Raw genomic sequence first — 16,141 nt, 5'->3', positions numbered from 1 at the left:
GATGAACGCCGCAACCCCAGAGTCGCATTTGACTGGATTTAGCCATCCAGGGGTCCTTTATCTTTACCTTTACAGTGGTACCTCTGGTTACAAACTTAATTCGTTCTGGAGGTCCATTCTTAACCTGAAACTGTTCTTAACCTGAGGTACCATTTTAGCTAATGGGGCCTCCTGCTGCTACTGTGCCACCGGCACACGATTTCTGTTCTCATCCTGGGACAAAGTTCTTAACCCAAGGTACTACTTCCAGGATAGCAAAGCCTGTAACCCAATGTGTTTGTGCCATTTACTAGTCCAAGACAACAAACACAGTGTGAGCTCCGCTGTACAGGAACTTGTGTTTTGCTTAAATTACTTGGCAAGGCTCTGTGTATGGTGATAGCAGGGTATCAACAACATTATTACATAATAACAGCTTGGCTCTGGAGTTAAGCTGGCCCAAGCTGATTTCCCCGCTCTTTATCTTCACAGCAGCTGTCCCCCCTTCTCTCCTGAGCTTCACAAGCTGCAGTCTACCCACTTCAAAACGTGGCCCCAAACCTCAGCGCAACATTTTCAGGGGACTAGAAAGCTGCCATGGGAAGGAATGTATGGGACTGCTTGCTTCTGGCGGCCCTAATGCACACACTTAACTCTGGATCTGACCCATGTCATTTTTCAAATCATTTTTGATATGATGATGTGAAAGAACAGGGAAGCGGAAGATATAGTCAAATCAGCTTCATCCAATTTCTCCAAGTGAAAGTTTGATCAAATATTTACCTTTGCTAGCCAACAAAACAAAACAAAAAACGTAATTTGATCCAGCATCAGAACAATTGCACAATGAAGTTGTGGGCAGGATTTGAAATATAAGCAGTGAATTACTGAAAGAACTAATGAGAGTGAAGTTTACATAATAAAAACAGATGTATTGCAAAACAGCTAAAAAACAAAAGAAAGGAGGGGTGGAAAGTCAAGAAGAAATGATAATAAATTATTATTATGTTTGGGGAAAACTATATATGATGATAAATGTCTTGGAATATTTTTTTGAGATTTAACAACAATGATACATATATTTAAAAAGAAGCTTTACACAGTATAGCATCAGTTCACTAATACGATGCAACAGGATTAAAGATGGACTGCAAGTAAAACCTACTTTTTTATAGGATATAGAATACATTTTGTTTGCACAGAAAGGATATCTGTTTTTTATATTTGACACGGGTTAAAGTGGGATTTAATACTAACATCTGACTAGGTGGTAACTGTACTCTCGCTGGGGTGTATTCTACTTGTGTTGGAAGGGCTGTGTGTGAAATCCCAAATTATATCTAAATTGAAATCAATCAATCTGTATTTATCTAGAAAGGAAGGTTGCAATGATGCAATATATGAAGCTTCACTGAAGACAGGATCTTTGAGTAAAGTCCTTGGAGAAATCCCCCATAAAGCTGGACACCTTCAACATAAAACATGGATAAATTTCATTATAGCTTTTATTTTACCTGCAACCTTCAGCAAATTTGCAAGTCCCAAGAGCTTGGCAGATTGCTTGTAGCTTGTTGGCAGCTGCAGGAGACATTCCTTGATAAGGCTGAGTCGATCAGAGCACAGGCGCACTAGTAAGAAAATACATTATATTAAGTGGCAATGTCACAAAAGACGGTGCATTTTTTTATGAAGGCAGGAAAAAGTTAAGTGCACATGCAAGCTACATACGCAAATATTACGAACTTCCCGGAAGGGGCGATATCTGGGTTTAAAAGTCCACTGCAACTGAATGCATTCACTCATTGGGGCGGGAGGGAGAGAAGTTTTAAACAATATCTCCAGTGCTTAAGTTTCTTCAATCAATGGACTGACAATATGAAAACACTTGCAACTCATGACATAGGCTTTATTTGGATAAATATGACAACATTTGGAATGTTTATACAGAATGTAGTAGGCTTTTAATAGCATCTTTAATAAAAACATTTTTTTAAAAGCCTATGTATTAGGATAATAACATCATATATATTTATATAATAATGTATGGGAGTATATTACACTGCTTTTTTTGTATACTGTTTCTTTCTGCACACTTTTGTTCTTTTTTCTTTTCGTTTTTTCTTTGTTACACTTTATTTTATAATAGAAATTCTTTCAATAAAATATTAATACACTTTGAAAGTGCTTTGTTTCTTATGCTGCATATATGCCCCAGGAAATATTTTAGCGGGGAAATCTCAATTTAATTAGTTTTTATTAAGGTTGTGTGTGTGTGTGTGTGTGTGTGTGACAAAGCAAACAGAGAATCTCCATTTAGATAGAGGACATCATCACTAATGTTCAAAGGCTGGTCATTTAACAAGATGGAGAACATTCAGACCTGTGCATGCCACCACTCTGGGGTGGTACAGCCCAGGCACAGGTCTACCACCCCGCTGAGAAAGAGGCCTCTGTGTCTGGGAAGGAAAAGCTGGTTCCTTTACCACCCCTTAGTTCAGATGACTACAAATTCAAATGCAAGAAGCAGCACAAATTATTCTGTGCACTCTACGAAGAACAACTCATGCTTAAAAGTGGCTTTCCAAGTCAAGAAAGTTTTAGCTTAAAGCATTAGGAACCCACAGGCAGCTTTTTCGCCCATTTTAACTCCTGCGTGGTAGTCTTTAAAGTGTCCAAAACATAATGGATGCAATTATTTGAGAATCAGACCCTGTCCCCTTTTCGGGACCCACTTCATCCGCCGTTATATAGCCATGTGCTTGTGTGCACATTCATGACATAAAAGGTACTTTTTCTGAAATAAATTGCAGCATTAGTCGTTCTCAGGTGACAGAAGGATCACGAAGTAACTTGACAGTGCACTTTAATGTCTCAAGGGGGGGGGGATAGACAGCAGAAAGCAGTACCAGCACTGAAGAATTCACAGTTGACTGGCATGGTGTGGCAAAGACAAAATGGCAGGTTGCGGGGAATGAACTATGAAGCAGGAAATCTAAGCTTGAAAATGGCAAAGTGGAACCAACCCTGATACACCCTCAAGCAAGCATTTAGGATAGCAGTTGTCTGTAATCCATGGACAACATACAAAATGTAATTTGGCTAATGGAAGAGGCTTGAGTTAGTTTGAAAGTTCACAGTTTTTGGATCTTACTTTATATATATACGTCACAGAATTACCACAGAATTTCTCAGTCCTGCTTATGAGCTTTGTCCCTGCTAACCTCATGATTTAACTGTACCTCATGCCACTGAATGGCAAACACACAGAAATACTGAAGCTTTTCGGCCGAGGTAAAACCCCAGCAATGAGAGCCAAACAAGAAACTAATAAGCCATCAACATCATTTGTATGCCACTTTCCCACAAAATTGTGCCCAAAGTGGCTCACAACATCTCATGTGATCAATTAAGTAAAACGGTTTTTTTAAAAAAATGCATATTAGAAACAATTAGAAAGAATAATATAAATCAATTAAAAGATTTAAATAATAATCCATGCACGTTTTATTGAACGCAATTGAATGCATAATTCAATTTCACACTGTCCCTGGCTGCCCTCAGTGCTCAAGAAGCCGTATATGAGACAGGGTTGCTGTGTTCTGGCAAAATATCCCAGTACCAATGGTTTGGAAAGTGCACAAACTTGCAGTGCGTCATCTTCTATATATCTGATTAGGGTTAAGGCTTTTCTGTGAAGGATTAATCAGAACTGTGCGAGGAACACGTGCCTCAGGGAGAATCCAGGTTTCAAATGAAAGACCTGATCCATGAAGGCTTTTACTAAAGTGTCTTGCTGAAGGGTATCAGATCAGGGGTGAAGCTATTGCACATAACAGCTGTCAAATTGAGCATATTAACTCACTGGGTGGTTTTACCTAGTTTTACTTACTTATTTACTTACTAAGTTTTACTTAGAGTAGCCCCACTGAAATTAATGGACATAACTTAGTCATGTTCATTAACTTCAATGAGTCTACTTTGTGTAAAACTTAGCTGGAGACCAACCACTGTGTACTATTTCTTATTCAAGTCCGTTTACAATGTTTGCTTCCAGCGGGCAGAATTAAATATCTAAAAACAGGTTGACTTGATTGAAACAAATAGGTGCACATTCAAAACCGAATAAGAGAAAACTTTTAAGAAACACCAGACTCAAAATTCAGCACTCGATTCTAGTCCTTTACTTGCATATTCTGAACATGGTTTGGACTTTTAAAGAGTAGACGTAAAATACCACAAAAGCTTTATGTAATACATAACTGTGTTGTTTTTTAAAAAAATAAAAAATGTGTGGACTATTCATCCAGTTTCTAGCAGTACAAATCCATTAACACAACAGTGAAGACAGGAGGGTCACAGGAGTTGAATGCAGGATAGCACCTGTAAAATATGTCAGTTGTCATAAGGCTGTTATGATTTATAAAATAAAAATAGAGTTTTATTGGGCAGTAAAGCATGGGAATAAAAGAGATCAATAAAAGCCCAAGTTCTGGAGGCACCTTCAAACAGCAGTAAAAGCCTCCTTCCAAACATAACTAAATTGTTACTGCGAAGCCGTGATGTGCAATGGACGTCTTACGGGTTATGATAACTATTTTGAGTTAATCTTCTTGGCACATGTGCTTTGACAAAATAATAAAATAGAAAGGCCCATTTGTCCACCCCCTAGGCCTAGACTCAAGATGAAGATCAATAAACCTCCCAACCAGGCTATTGCCAGAATGACCAAGCATTTCAAAGCGCTGTTGCAGAGATTACTAGTAAAGAGATTATGTTAATCATAATAGCACAACAGCAGCACAAGCAGGGGATGAGTGAAGAAACTATACATTAAGTGTGCATGTGTGTATTTAAAAGGGAAGCAATTGTGGGTGCGAGCCAACCAAAATGATTTAAACAGGAAAAATTGATGCATAACTCTTTAATAAAATCCAATGAGACTTTAAAATGTTTCTCTTGAACTGGATTATACCTGATGCAAGCAATTTCTTTAAAAATGCTGTAAGGAAAATTGATGATAGAAGATGTTGTATACGTAGAGCTTTTTATAAGCCAGAACTTTCCGGAACTCAGTTCTGGCACCTCTCAGGTGGGCGCTGTTGTCATTTTAAGAGAACAAAGGAGGTGTTCATGGTGAGTTCCGACACCCTTTTTTCTAGAAAAACAGCATTGTGTACATGGTACATATAAATGTGAAGATTTGAAACTATATAACTAGCATTCAAGACATTTCAACAAACCCTATCACACCCTACCTTGTAATGGCAAGATTTTCACACCAAATTCTTCAAGATAGCTAAGAGCACGGATAAGATCCAACTCCTCTTGGACAACAGGTGGGCAGTCTGTAATAAGCTGTAAGCAGGATCTTAGAAGAAAAAAAAATGTTTAATGATTTCAAACAGCTTTCCCAATTAGTCAAAAAGAAGCCAGTGTGATAAACATGCAACACGAAACTATGGTTTGTTGCTATGCACAGAAACCTCAAGAGCATGCACTGGTGAAGCATTACAATGGGTCCAAAGTGGTGGGTCTATTATAAAGGCTTAAAAATTTGCCACTTGATATAATTTGATCCCCTTTATAACCCCGTATTCCTTTGCAGATGCATTTTTTAAATTGTAAATAATATCAATTTATCAATGGCCAAAGCTAAGCACTTTACATGCCAAAAGAAAGAAGCTTTGTACTTAGCAAGCATATACTTTGTACATGAATGAAGTAGGAGGAAAAATAAAATTCATTTGGCATAGGTTCATAATTTTTTCCCCTCCAAGTGAAACTCTAGTGGAATTGCATGACTGCACAGTTCAGCAAATGTAACTCTTCTGCTATAAAGGCAAGAAACATACTAATATTAAGAAAGTGAAGGTTGCTATTAACAGCTGAACTATAACACCTAAATTATTCAATTAAAATTGTTTAGGTGCTTTAGATATCTTTCTGGGGCTGATGTGGGGATGTGCTAACTTTTAAAATGTTAAAAATTAATCCTTAAATTTTCTACTCCCAGATTTGATTTGATTTTTAAATACGCCTTGTAATTGTGTGCTGATCTTATCAATGAGAAGAAACCATTCTGAAATGATTGCCACTTAAATGAAAGCATCACTAGAAAATTATTAATGCTAGATAATGAAGCAGAGAGCTTTCATCTGAGCTAAGGTGGTAACCGTCCCTCCTAACAACAAAAAACATCAACAGTGAATAACAATTATTTCAATTAAAGCAGCTTTCTCATGGTATCTATGATGGACAGTGAAGGCACATCTTGCTCCAGGAGGTACAATTGAAACCTCTGCTGAAACAAAGGGGGGGGGGAGGACTTCATTTCAGCCAAGAAAGGTTTGCACAGACACTCCAAACAGGATTCAATACCCTGACCATCAGCTATCAATTGTGCTTTCATGCATCCACGTCTCGGCCAACTGCACACCTCAAAGGTGGGTATGACTTTGAGGGGAAAGTCTGTTGAGTAAAACGAGGAGGCCTGGCGGACAAAACTTGGCACATAAGCCAAAGGTCCCTGCTGCCTCCTTCAACAAAACAAACACAGTTGTACCTTGGAAGTTGAACAGAATCCGTTCCGGAAGTCCGTTTGACTTCCAGAACGTTTGGAAACCAAAGTGCAGCTTCTGATTGCCTGCAGAGAGCTCCTGCAGCCAATCAGAAGCCGCAGAAGCCCTATCAGACGTTTGGCTTCCAAAAATAGTCCGCAAACCCAACAGTCACTTTCAGGTTTGCAGCATTCGGGAGCCAAAACGTTTGAGCACTAAGCTGTTTGAAAACCAAGGTACGACTGTATTCATTTTCGTCCCTTGAACTTCTACGGGCCTTACAGCAAACATCTTGGTTTATAATTTCCACTTCCAAAACCATTCTTTAGTATTTGCAGATTGGTGCTGGTGCCTGCATTTCATGATGAGCCAAGCATAATCTAGGCAAAAGACGTATTACCTCATTCTAATTGCACCAGGGACTAATTAGTAAGAACAAGTTGCCTTAGAAATGCTTGAGCATCGAAGGAAAGCACTCAAGTATGCAAAAGGGTACAAAATCATAAAAGATCTGCCTTTCTAAGCAAATACCAAAGGCTAAAAGAATTGGGGGGGGGGGGGTTGAATAAAATGTACCTGGCCAGATCCATGCATGTATCAGTTAGACTGGTTGAAGAATTGAAGTATTCTCTGCTAGCAGCCAAAACCAATTCAATGCTTTTCTCATAGCAAACTCTGTACTGTGGTTTTCCTTTAGAAGCAACACTGACAGGGGGATCTATTGACCAAACACTGCAGTGCATCATTTGCCCAGCTAAATGGATGTTCTCCAGTCGACTTGAACACAGAAGACTTTCTGTAAAGATCTTTAGAACGACAAGAGCAAATGTCATACAAGCAAATTTTTTATTTGATAAATACCTGAGTATGGCTATCTGCTTGGGGAGGGGAGGATATCTGGAACAGCATTCGTCTAAATCTAGACCGATATCAATTAGATTTCGACAAATCATGTGCTGAAATGGAAATGCAATCTAATTTGCTGCCCTCAAGAAACCCTTTCCATTCATTTGACTACCAAGGCAGCACTAGAGAGTTGACAGTGGAATCTCTGCAGGAAACTCTGAGACATATCTGGGGAGCCACTCTTTATGTCAGGGATTATACAGGATGATGGGGCAAAAGGGGTTGTGCAGTGAACGTACACACAGTTTAAAAGCCCACACAAACATCTGAACAGAAGTATCCTTCGTGAAAATTATCTGTCAGTTTTGGACAAGCCAAAAAGCAACACCACCCAATAATGTATATAAGTCAAAATCTTCATCCTTTAGAAGCAACACGAATGCAAGAAAGGGGGACCCATCACCATCCCCCAGATGTTGATTGCCTCCAAATTCCATCAGCCCCAGCCAACATGGTCAATTTTAGGGATGACAGATGCTGCAGCTCAACATCTGGAAGGCATCAAATTCCCTACCCCTATACTAATGAATTGCCAAGCTACTCTGATAGGTTGCTAATATTAAAGTCTATTCATCGCTCCAGTCAAATCTAATATCTTGAAGTAAGAGCTATAATTATATCACATTTTCCCTGACATGATGTATGTACGTATTGCTATGCATATTTTTTTTAAGAAGCACATTTCAAAGTTAGATTTAAAAACCCAGATGCCATTTTCTTTTTGCAGTTTCTTCAGAAGTGCACTGATTTGCTCTCAAAATCTCTTAGGAGTCATAGAAATTAGCAGCCATAAGCAATAAAGTCTACATGCTATAACAAAAGAAGACTGACAATAATTTGAAATGTTTAAAAGATGTCAATTTTTTGAAGGTAAATTATACAACATGAAGGCTCACTCAAGTACTACACTATGAAACAGAAAAGTGCACTTTCAAGTAAACTGCACATATTCAAACACACAGAGCTTCATTGTAATTCACGAATCTTAATAACTAGGTTGCCTCGAATGCAGATTATTTTCTGCAGAAACCGAACTTTGCATTTCACTTTAAATGCAAACAGGAAAACATCTATCAAAGTTCTATATGCACCCTGAGTGACGTTATTAAAAATGAACTTTCAGCTCAGTGAACCATTTAATAAACATAACAGTGAAGCGCTGAGCCATTTGTCTTCCCAATGTTTAGTTAGCAATTTTATGTCAAGAGTTTCTGTGTATTAAGAAAGTCAAGGTTCCCATCTATACATCTCATGTCTTCTGTAATTCTGCCATAGTTCATAACAGCTCTGTTTGAATGCACGGAATTCTGAGTGTTAAAAAAAAAAAGTATAACAGAACAAACTCTAGGAATTTGCTCCCCCTGCTCCTTATCTTCAGTGAGCAATAGGATAAGCAGGACCTTTGCCATTGTTTCCAGCCCCACTGACAATCCTATATCTTGGAGCTCACTAGGGAGAGGGACCAGAGTAGGTCATCTTTGTCTTCCCTGACCAATCTGGCTGGGAACGTTTGATTAATGTGACATATTCCCTCCCTCCCGACAACAGCATCCCTGAGTGCGGTTAGAGAATCTAGGCCTTCCCTTCTTGACAATAGCACCCCAGTTGCATAACGCCCTTCTTCCTGGCACCCACTCTTGTTATATTTTTACATTAGTTGAATATTTTCCCCATCCTGCCTTATGCAAGGAAATTCCCCTGCCTGCTAAGGATTTTATGTACATAGCTGCCTAATCACAGGGGACAGCTGCATAGGTTGTGTTGGTTTGCATTGGGTAATTTTAGCGGTATATTTTCAGTCTTTGTGTTTTTCCTGAATAAGGCCAGCATATAAATCTTATAAATAATGTAATTTAATGTCATTAATAATGTCATTAAAAAACAACAGCAAACCACCAAAACAATTTACAACAGTTATATAGGTAAAGATACAGGGACCCCTGACCATTAAGTCCAGTGACCCCTGACCATTAAGTCGTGACCAACTCTGGGGTTGCGGCGCTCATCTCGCTTTATTGGCTGAGGGAGCTGGCGTACAGCTTCCGGTTCATGTGGCCAGCATGACTAAGCCGCTTATGAACCAGAGCAGCGCACGGAAACACCGTTTACCTTCCCGCTGGAGCGCTACCTATTTATCTACTTGCACTTTGACGTGCTTTCGAACTGCTAGGTTGGCAGGAGCAGGAACTGAGGAACGGGAGCTCACCCCGTCGTGGGGATTCGAACCACCGACCTTCTGATTGGCAAGTCCTAGGCTCTGTGGTTTAACCCACAGCGCCACCCGCGTCCCTTACAACAGTTATATACTTTGGGTCATATTCAACTAATCTCATAAGATGTCCTTGCAGGGACTCCCACTAGTGCAAGAGGGTTTTGTTTCCCCCTCAGCCACCTGTGCACACCCGAAGTCATCTCTGAATCTGGCTTGGACAGTTGAGAGGATCCCATGAACAGATTTAGTGTGCACGTGGGGGTATGAGAGGGGAGAAGTTTCCTTTGTGCTAGGAAAATCCCTGAGATGATGGAACCTTAGAGTTATGCTGAATATAAGCCATCATCATCATCATCATTAATCACCAGTTAATTATTACAGAAATATTTCTACTTAATTTCCTGCACATCCCTGGCACCATAAATAAGTTTTTGGCAAACATTTAAAAATTACAGCAGAAGATACCTGTTTCCCCCTCCCCCCGATATGGCCTCTACTGTCTACACTGGGAGTAACAGGAACTGGTCATTGGTTTGGCCGCAATTTATCAGAAGGTAATGTGGTACCCCAAAGTTCCTTTTCTTTAAAGGAGTAAAGTTGGTAAGCTGAGTTTGATTCTTATCTAGAAGTGAGCACCAGTCCCGAAGTATGAAGGACTAGAGAGAATTATTTCTATGAAACCCTAGCTATGGAAAGCCTTAGAATTTAGGTGTCTTGAAACAAAACCGGGCCACTCACCATCAATGGGATTTCTGGATCTCATAGAAACTACCACTGTTGTCAATAAAGCATGATAGCAGCATGATTTGCATGTTCAAGGAAAGGAAAACTCAGCATATATTTAAACACTTAAACTAGGATTGTACATCTGCTGGCACAAATTCTGAATAAAGCAAAATGCTGGTATGAAACTGAACTACCTAGAATTCCACCCACTGTAACTGCATTCAAAAACATACTGAAAAGCAGCAAGATTCACCTCATAGCAAGTATCCGGTTGTATGCATGTGTAGACATTCTGCTGCATTTCCAGGATATCTTGCAACAATCCCATCCAGTGTGTCTCATTAACAGGGGGCTGCCTGTAATACACAAAGAAGTGAACATTTACAAGCAGGTTCCAAGAAGTGTGATTACCAGAATTAAATGTTTCCATCTTAAAACTCTTAAAATATCACCCCAAAGGTTAAGAGCACATTCATGTGTAGAAAAACAACACTGGTGCTTATAACATCTAGACACACAGTAGCTCAACAGTACATATAACATTCTAGTAAGGTAGAGAAGAATAATTATTCCCATTTGAAAGATGGAGAACTGAGCTTGAGAGAGTAGGTTGCTTAGTGAGTCCATGACCAAAGGGAGATTTCATCTAGGAACTTAGTGGCTCACAGTTATGTCTCTTATCCAACAGTTTTGCACACCTTCCCCCAAGCCCCAAAGCTTTCAGACCAAACCCTCCAGTCACACATACTGGGAGGGATTCAGCAAACTTGTTGCATGCATGGAACAAGGTCCACTAACACAACAGGACTTCCCCCCTCAAAAACACACACAAAAAAAACCCACAACTGTAGTGGAAACCCCAGAACCAGGGGCACTGACTTGCTCCCACACTGAGGGGGCATGGTCAAGTCACATGTCGCATGACACCACTGCTGTGTGCCAGACTGGGACAAACAAGCACATAGGTTGCCCTCTGTGCTTGTCTCAGATGCCGCCTGGCTCCTGGGTTGCCAGGTGGAGGTTGGGGCTGGGGTGCCAGGCTCTGGCAGGGGGTGGTAGCCCCCTCAACATTGGGGGGCTGCCCCCTGCTTAAAAATATTGGAGGATCTGAAGCCACCTTGGGCCCATATACCTGGCGCCACTACCCAGAACAGGTTGGGTGGCATGAGGGAGGAAAGAAAGGTCATGTTTTACTAGCAGACATTTTCCCGTGCACATATTCCACTTAGCGCTACCCGTTGGGAGATCATCTAACCCAAGGCCTGCATTCTGAAAGGTTTAAATTGCTCTGCCATGCCTCCATCAAGAGAGTGGTACCATTCTGCTCTGCACACTATGGGCAATGGATCCTTGACAATGGGGCAAGATTTGTGTTTTGATGAACCATGGAGCCAAAGGAGAAGACGTGCTGGAATCTGCCACTTTTGCTTGTGTCATGAGCAATTATTTTATGTTTGACAAAGGGCATCCAAGGGAATTTTACCACCACTAAACCATCTTCCTTGTGAAGCAAACAACTGAGTTGCCTCCTGAGGAGCTAAAGACATGTTTACAAAGAAATCTGTTCTTTGAATTGTTTGTCTTTCCTGCTTGAGACCACAGCCTCAGCTGTTCATGTTCTGACCTGGAAAAGCCACGCAGAACATTTCATCTGCGAAGGTACCAAACAACCATTAAAGCTCATAATTTCATGTGCCACCATCTGTTACTCACTTGCGGCCTGTGTGCCTGGTCAATCGAATCATCAGCTTCCGTGCTTCTTCTGGGCTGTCCTGTGTGTCTTTTACAAAGGATACAGGCTTTTGGAGTCCATGCTTCTCCAAGATTTCTGATACGCTGAAATAACAGTAGTCATAAAAGCATCATCAGCCATTCAGCAAAATCTTAAATTCTGCCTGTGGCCATTATTGCAAATTATTGTTTATGTGTAAAATTTGAATAAATATATATTTAAGACTGAAACCGAAACCAAGAGGGATGGTGGTGTTTATCTACTGAACAATGACGACTTGAAGTTATACAAAAAATACATACCCAACCACACATGCCATTTGAGAAGTCATTTGGTTTGCAATATTTAGCACCATATCATTATATTCCATAAAACAATATAAAACTTGATCCACGCCCCGCCCCCTGAAACCTTATAAGGAGATGCTCCGGGAGGTAGGGGAGTACAATGAAACAGCCTATCTAGCTGAGCATTTAAAAAAAAAATTAGATGAAGGGCCTTTTCTTTTTCATTCTTCGTGTTAACTATATTGTCACAATGCTACATTACCCTTCCCAATGTTACAGGTTGGGAGGGGGGAACCCCTTTGGATATAAACATGTGTTTATGGAAAAGGTCAAGGTCCAAAAAGTAATTTCCACTAAGCCTGCAGTAATATTTGACCTACAAGCTCTCTTTTGTAATAATCCTGGCATTTTGAACTGTAAAACCTAGCGCTAGGTTAATAAAGAAAACGTACTGGAAGAGATGAATGAAGAAAGGTGCATTTCTTACCTAAGAATTTGTTCCAATTCATCAACTTTGTCGTGAAGGTTATTTGTAATGTCTGTTTCAGGACTGAAAGGATGTATCAAAACAAAAAATTAAATTTGTATATTCTGCATACTATGAAAAAAAAATGTAATACAAACCAACACTGAGTAATATCCCAAATACCGTGTTTTTTGTGTATAACACACCTCTGCATATAAGATGCCCCCTTTGGGGGGGGGACTAAAAATTGAGAAAAGGGGGGGGGAGAGATTGCCCTTGTGTAAGATGACTCCAATTATTTTATCATAAAATAACCTAGTCTTATACTCGGAAAAGTATGGTAAGTCATATTCAGAGTAGACCCACTGAAATCAATGAACATTCACTGATTTCAATTAGTCTTTTCTGAGTATGACTTATGTGGAGATCACCCATTACACCCTTTCCAATCTACCCTCTGTGAAGGTGGGAGTGATCCTCAGATTGCATGCTTCCTCCTCACCCAATTCCATTAGTCCCGTTCCATGACCAGTGGATGGGGCTACAGAGACAGGCTGTGTAGCCAAGATTTCTTCTTCCCACAAGGGAAGAGTAGCCCAGTTATGAGGGGCAATACAACTTGCTTAAACTTTGAGGGCACCCAGAGGGAACTTGACACACGAGCAGTTCAGCAGGATGGAGTGACCAAGGTACCAAACTATTTTAAAAAAGGATATGGCATTGCATTCCCTGTTTTCTCAACCTGATTGAAATTTAAGTTCTTATCCAGGCCTTCTACATGTGGGGAGCATTGCAGCACATACTAATCTCAGCTGCAGACTGAAGCATGAGGGTCTGTGGGGGGGGTCAGCAATTACCACTAGATCGTACGGATTGTGTAAATTAGTGCACATCATTCTTTGAATACTGATTGGCATTTTAATTGTTTAAAAGCAGCATTTGTAAAGGATTTCTATTACCTCAACATTTTTTATTTGGAAAAAAGCAATGGGACATGTCAATACTCACCCATAACCTCTCTGGGGGAGACATTCTAAGATATCATAGCAATGAGAAAGCTGGTCATCACGTTGGCAGCTGTAGATGCAGTCTAACGCAATCGTCATCAACAAGTCTTGATCCGAAATTATTTTTTGCTGACACTGGGAGAACAAGAAAAGACTATATTCATTGCTCTACAGTAGAGTACGGTCTGTATGTATGCGTCCCCCAGCCCAAAATTTGGAGTTGTTTTCTTCCATATCTCTGTGTGACAGAAAACCGGCTCTTGAACAGCACAATTACAACCATAAAGGCAATTTAGTGATTTCTGTTAATTGCAGAGGCCTTCCTGGTTCTTTATTAATTCTCCGTTGAATATCTTTCATAATTACAGAACTGGCAATGGAAGCTCATTTGAAACCAGTGATCACAGCAGCCGGTTGGAACAGCAAGGTATTTCTAGTTTCGTTTAAAAACACGCACCCACACACAAATCACAATATTTTTCATCAGACAATTTATTAAAATAAAAATGCAATTCTAAAGCCGCTCTCTCTCCCCCCCCCAGCTGCATTATGCTATTTCCTTCATTTGCACATAAATAACTTCAATATGCACCAGAACGCTAGCTTCCCATGACTCGTTGTTTACAGCCAATCTACTTCTGTACACAGCCGGAAAAGTAAAGAATTAATGAACATCCTATCAAGATGCTATTAGGATGCTGGAATGTGAATTTAGTCTGGATCCGTAGCTATAATACAATGCCCCCGAGAAGATGAAAGTTACTTCAAATTTATGTAAAGACCAAGTTAATCTCCCTCAAAAAAGCTCCTTCTCCTCTGCCTTTCAACAATGACATCAAGAGCAAATGGCTTGTGTAAAATAAATGAGACAATCCAACTCTATACATGTCGACTCAGAAGTAAGCCCCAGCGAGCTCAACAGGGCTTACTCTCGGGTAAATGGAACGTGACTGCAGCCTGACTTTCTCAACAGATTCCATTGTGCTCTTTAGGAATCAACCGCAAGTTCCCAGTTAACACCAACTGCTGGACCAAGACACAGAAATAGGCAAAAAACAACATTCTTGGTGGGATCCCAGAACTGTGGAATCCTGTGCCCCTGGAGATCTACCAGACCCTAATGCCTTAGAGCGACCTCGGAAGCATTTTGGCTGGTTTTTGATTACTTGGACTGAAGTTAGTTGTCAAGAAGTGTTTGACAGTTGTCAGGAAGGTGGTAGAATGAATCGCACTACTTTATCCTGCAGATCAATTTTTTGAATGTTTCACAGGGGTCATTTTTTTTAAGGTAAAGGACCCCTGGATTGTTAAGTCCAGTCAAAGGCGACTATGGGGTTGCGGCACTCATCTCGCTTTCAGGCTGAGGGAGCCAGCGTTTGTCCACAGACAGCTTTCCGGGTCATGTGGCCAGCATGACAAAACCGCTACTGGAGCACAGAGGACTGTGATGAGTGCCAGAGCGCACAGAAATGCCATTCACCTTCCCGCTGCAGTGGTACCTATTTATCTACTTCCACTGGCATGCTTTTGAACTGCTAGGTTGGCAGGAGCTAGGGCAGAGCAACGGGAGCTCACTCTGTCGCGAGGATTTGAACCGCCAACCTCCCAATCAGCAAGCTCAAGAGGCTCAGTGGTTTAGACCACAGCGCCACCCGCGTCCCTACAGGAGCAATAATGCCTTAAAGAGAGCTTGTGACTCTTCCAGCGTCAGGTTTTGCATGTGTCCTGAGCAAAGGCGCTTCCTTCTACAGAATGATAGGGCCAGATTAAATTAATGAAACCTGCTAGCGGAAGCCTGTGTGACACACCTCTCTCCCCAGTGCCACTCTACTGTAGAGGCAGGATCATTTCATCTAGCAAGCTGAAATGCTTGCGCTGGGGGAACAATTGCCATAATGATACACTGAATTCCTCACACAGGCCCCGAATAAAATTCACGGATCTCCCCCACCACAATGCAAGAGAGGAAAAAGCTCATAGAGATGCTTAGCAGGGACTTATTAAGGGATGCAGTGCAGGCTAAAAGACAGAGATGCTGCATGGTTGGGCAAAGGTATGGAAGATATATTTAGATCACAACAGAGAAGAACAGTGGCTTTCAGTGGAGAGTCTCCCCCTGCTAAAATACCCACTCTGCTGGATAAATGCAGAAATGATTAATGATTAAAGCTACATTCTGACATCCCAATACAGATTAGCCGTGTATTAGAAATTCCACTTTAACCTTGTCTGGAGAACAAATGTTTGTATCGACAAGACAAATGTTCAG

General features: G+C 40.7%; 1 protein-coding gene across 1 annotated transcript in view; it reads right to left on the bottom strand.

Annotated features, from left to right (window-relative positions):
• The window catches only part of NBAS (NBAS subunit of NRZ tethering complex), a 199,559-nt gene that overhangs the window by 99,949 nt on the left and 83,469 nt on the right, over positions 1–16,141 (bottom strand). The window contains exons 26-32 of the mRNA XM_082218421.1: positions 13,874–14,007; positions 12,887–12,949; positions 12,094–12,216; positions 10,634–10,736; positions 7,113–7,342; positions 5,235–5,347; positions 1,494–1,607 (exon numbers count right to left, since the gene is read on the bottom strand). Of these exons, the coding sequence (XP_082074547.1) occupies positions 1,494–1,607; positions 5,235–5,347; positions 7,113–7,342; positions 10,634–10,736; positions 12,094–12,216; positions 12,887–12,949; positions 13,874–14,007 (880 nt within the window). The remainder of the gene's footprint in view (positions 1–1,493; positions 1,608–5,234; positions 5,348–7,112; positions 7,343–10,633; positions 10,737–12,093; positions 12,217–12,886; positions 12,950–13,873; positions 14,008–16,141) is intronic.

The sequence above is a fragment of the Podarcis vaucheri genome, assembly GCF_965113315.1.
Source record: "Podarcis vaucheri genome assembly, chromosome: 3".
Lineage (NCBI taxonomy): Eukaryota > Metazoa > Chordata > Lepidosauria > Squamata > Lacertidae > Podarcis > Podarcis vaucheri.
The sequence above is the reverse complement of the archived record's forward strand: the minus strand, read 5'-3'. Positions and strand labels throughout refer to the sequence as shown.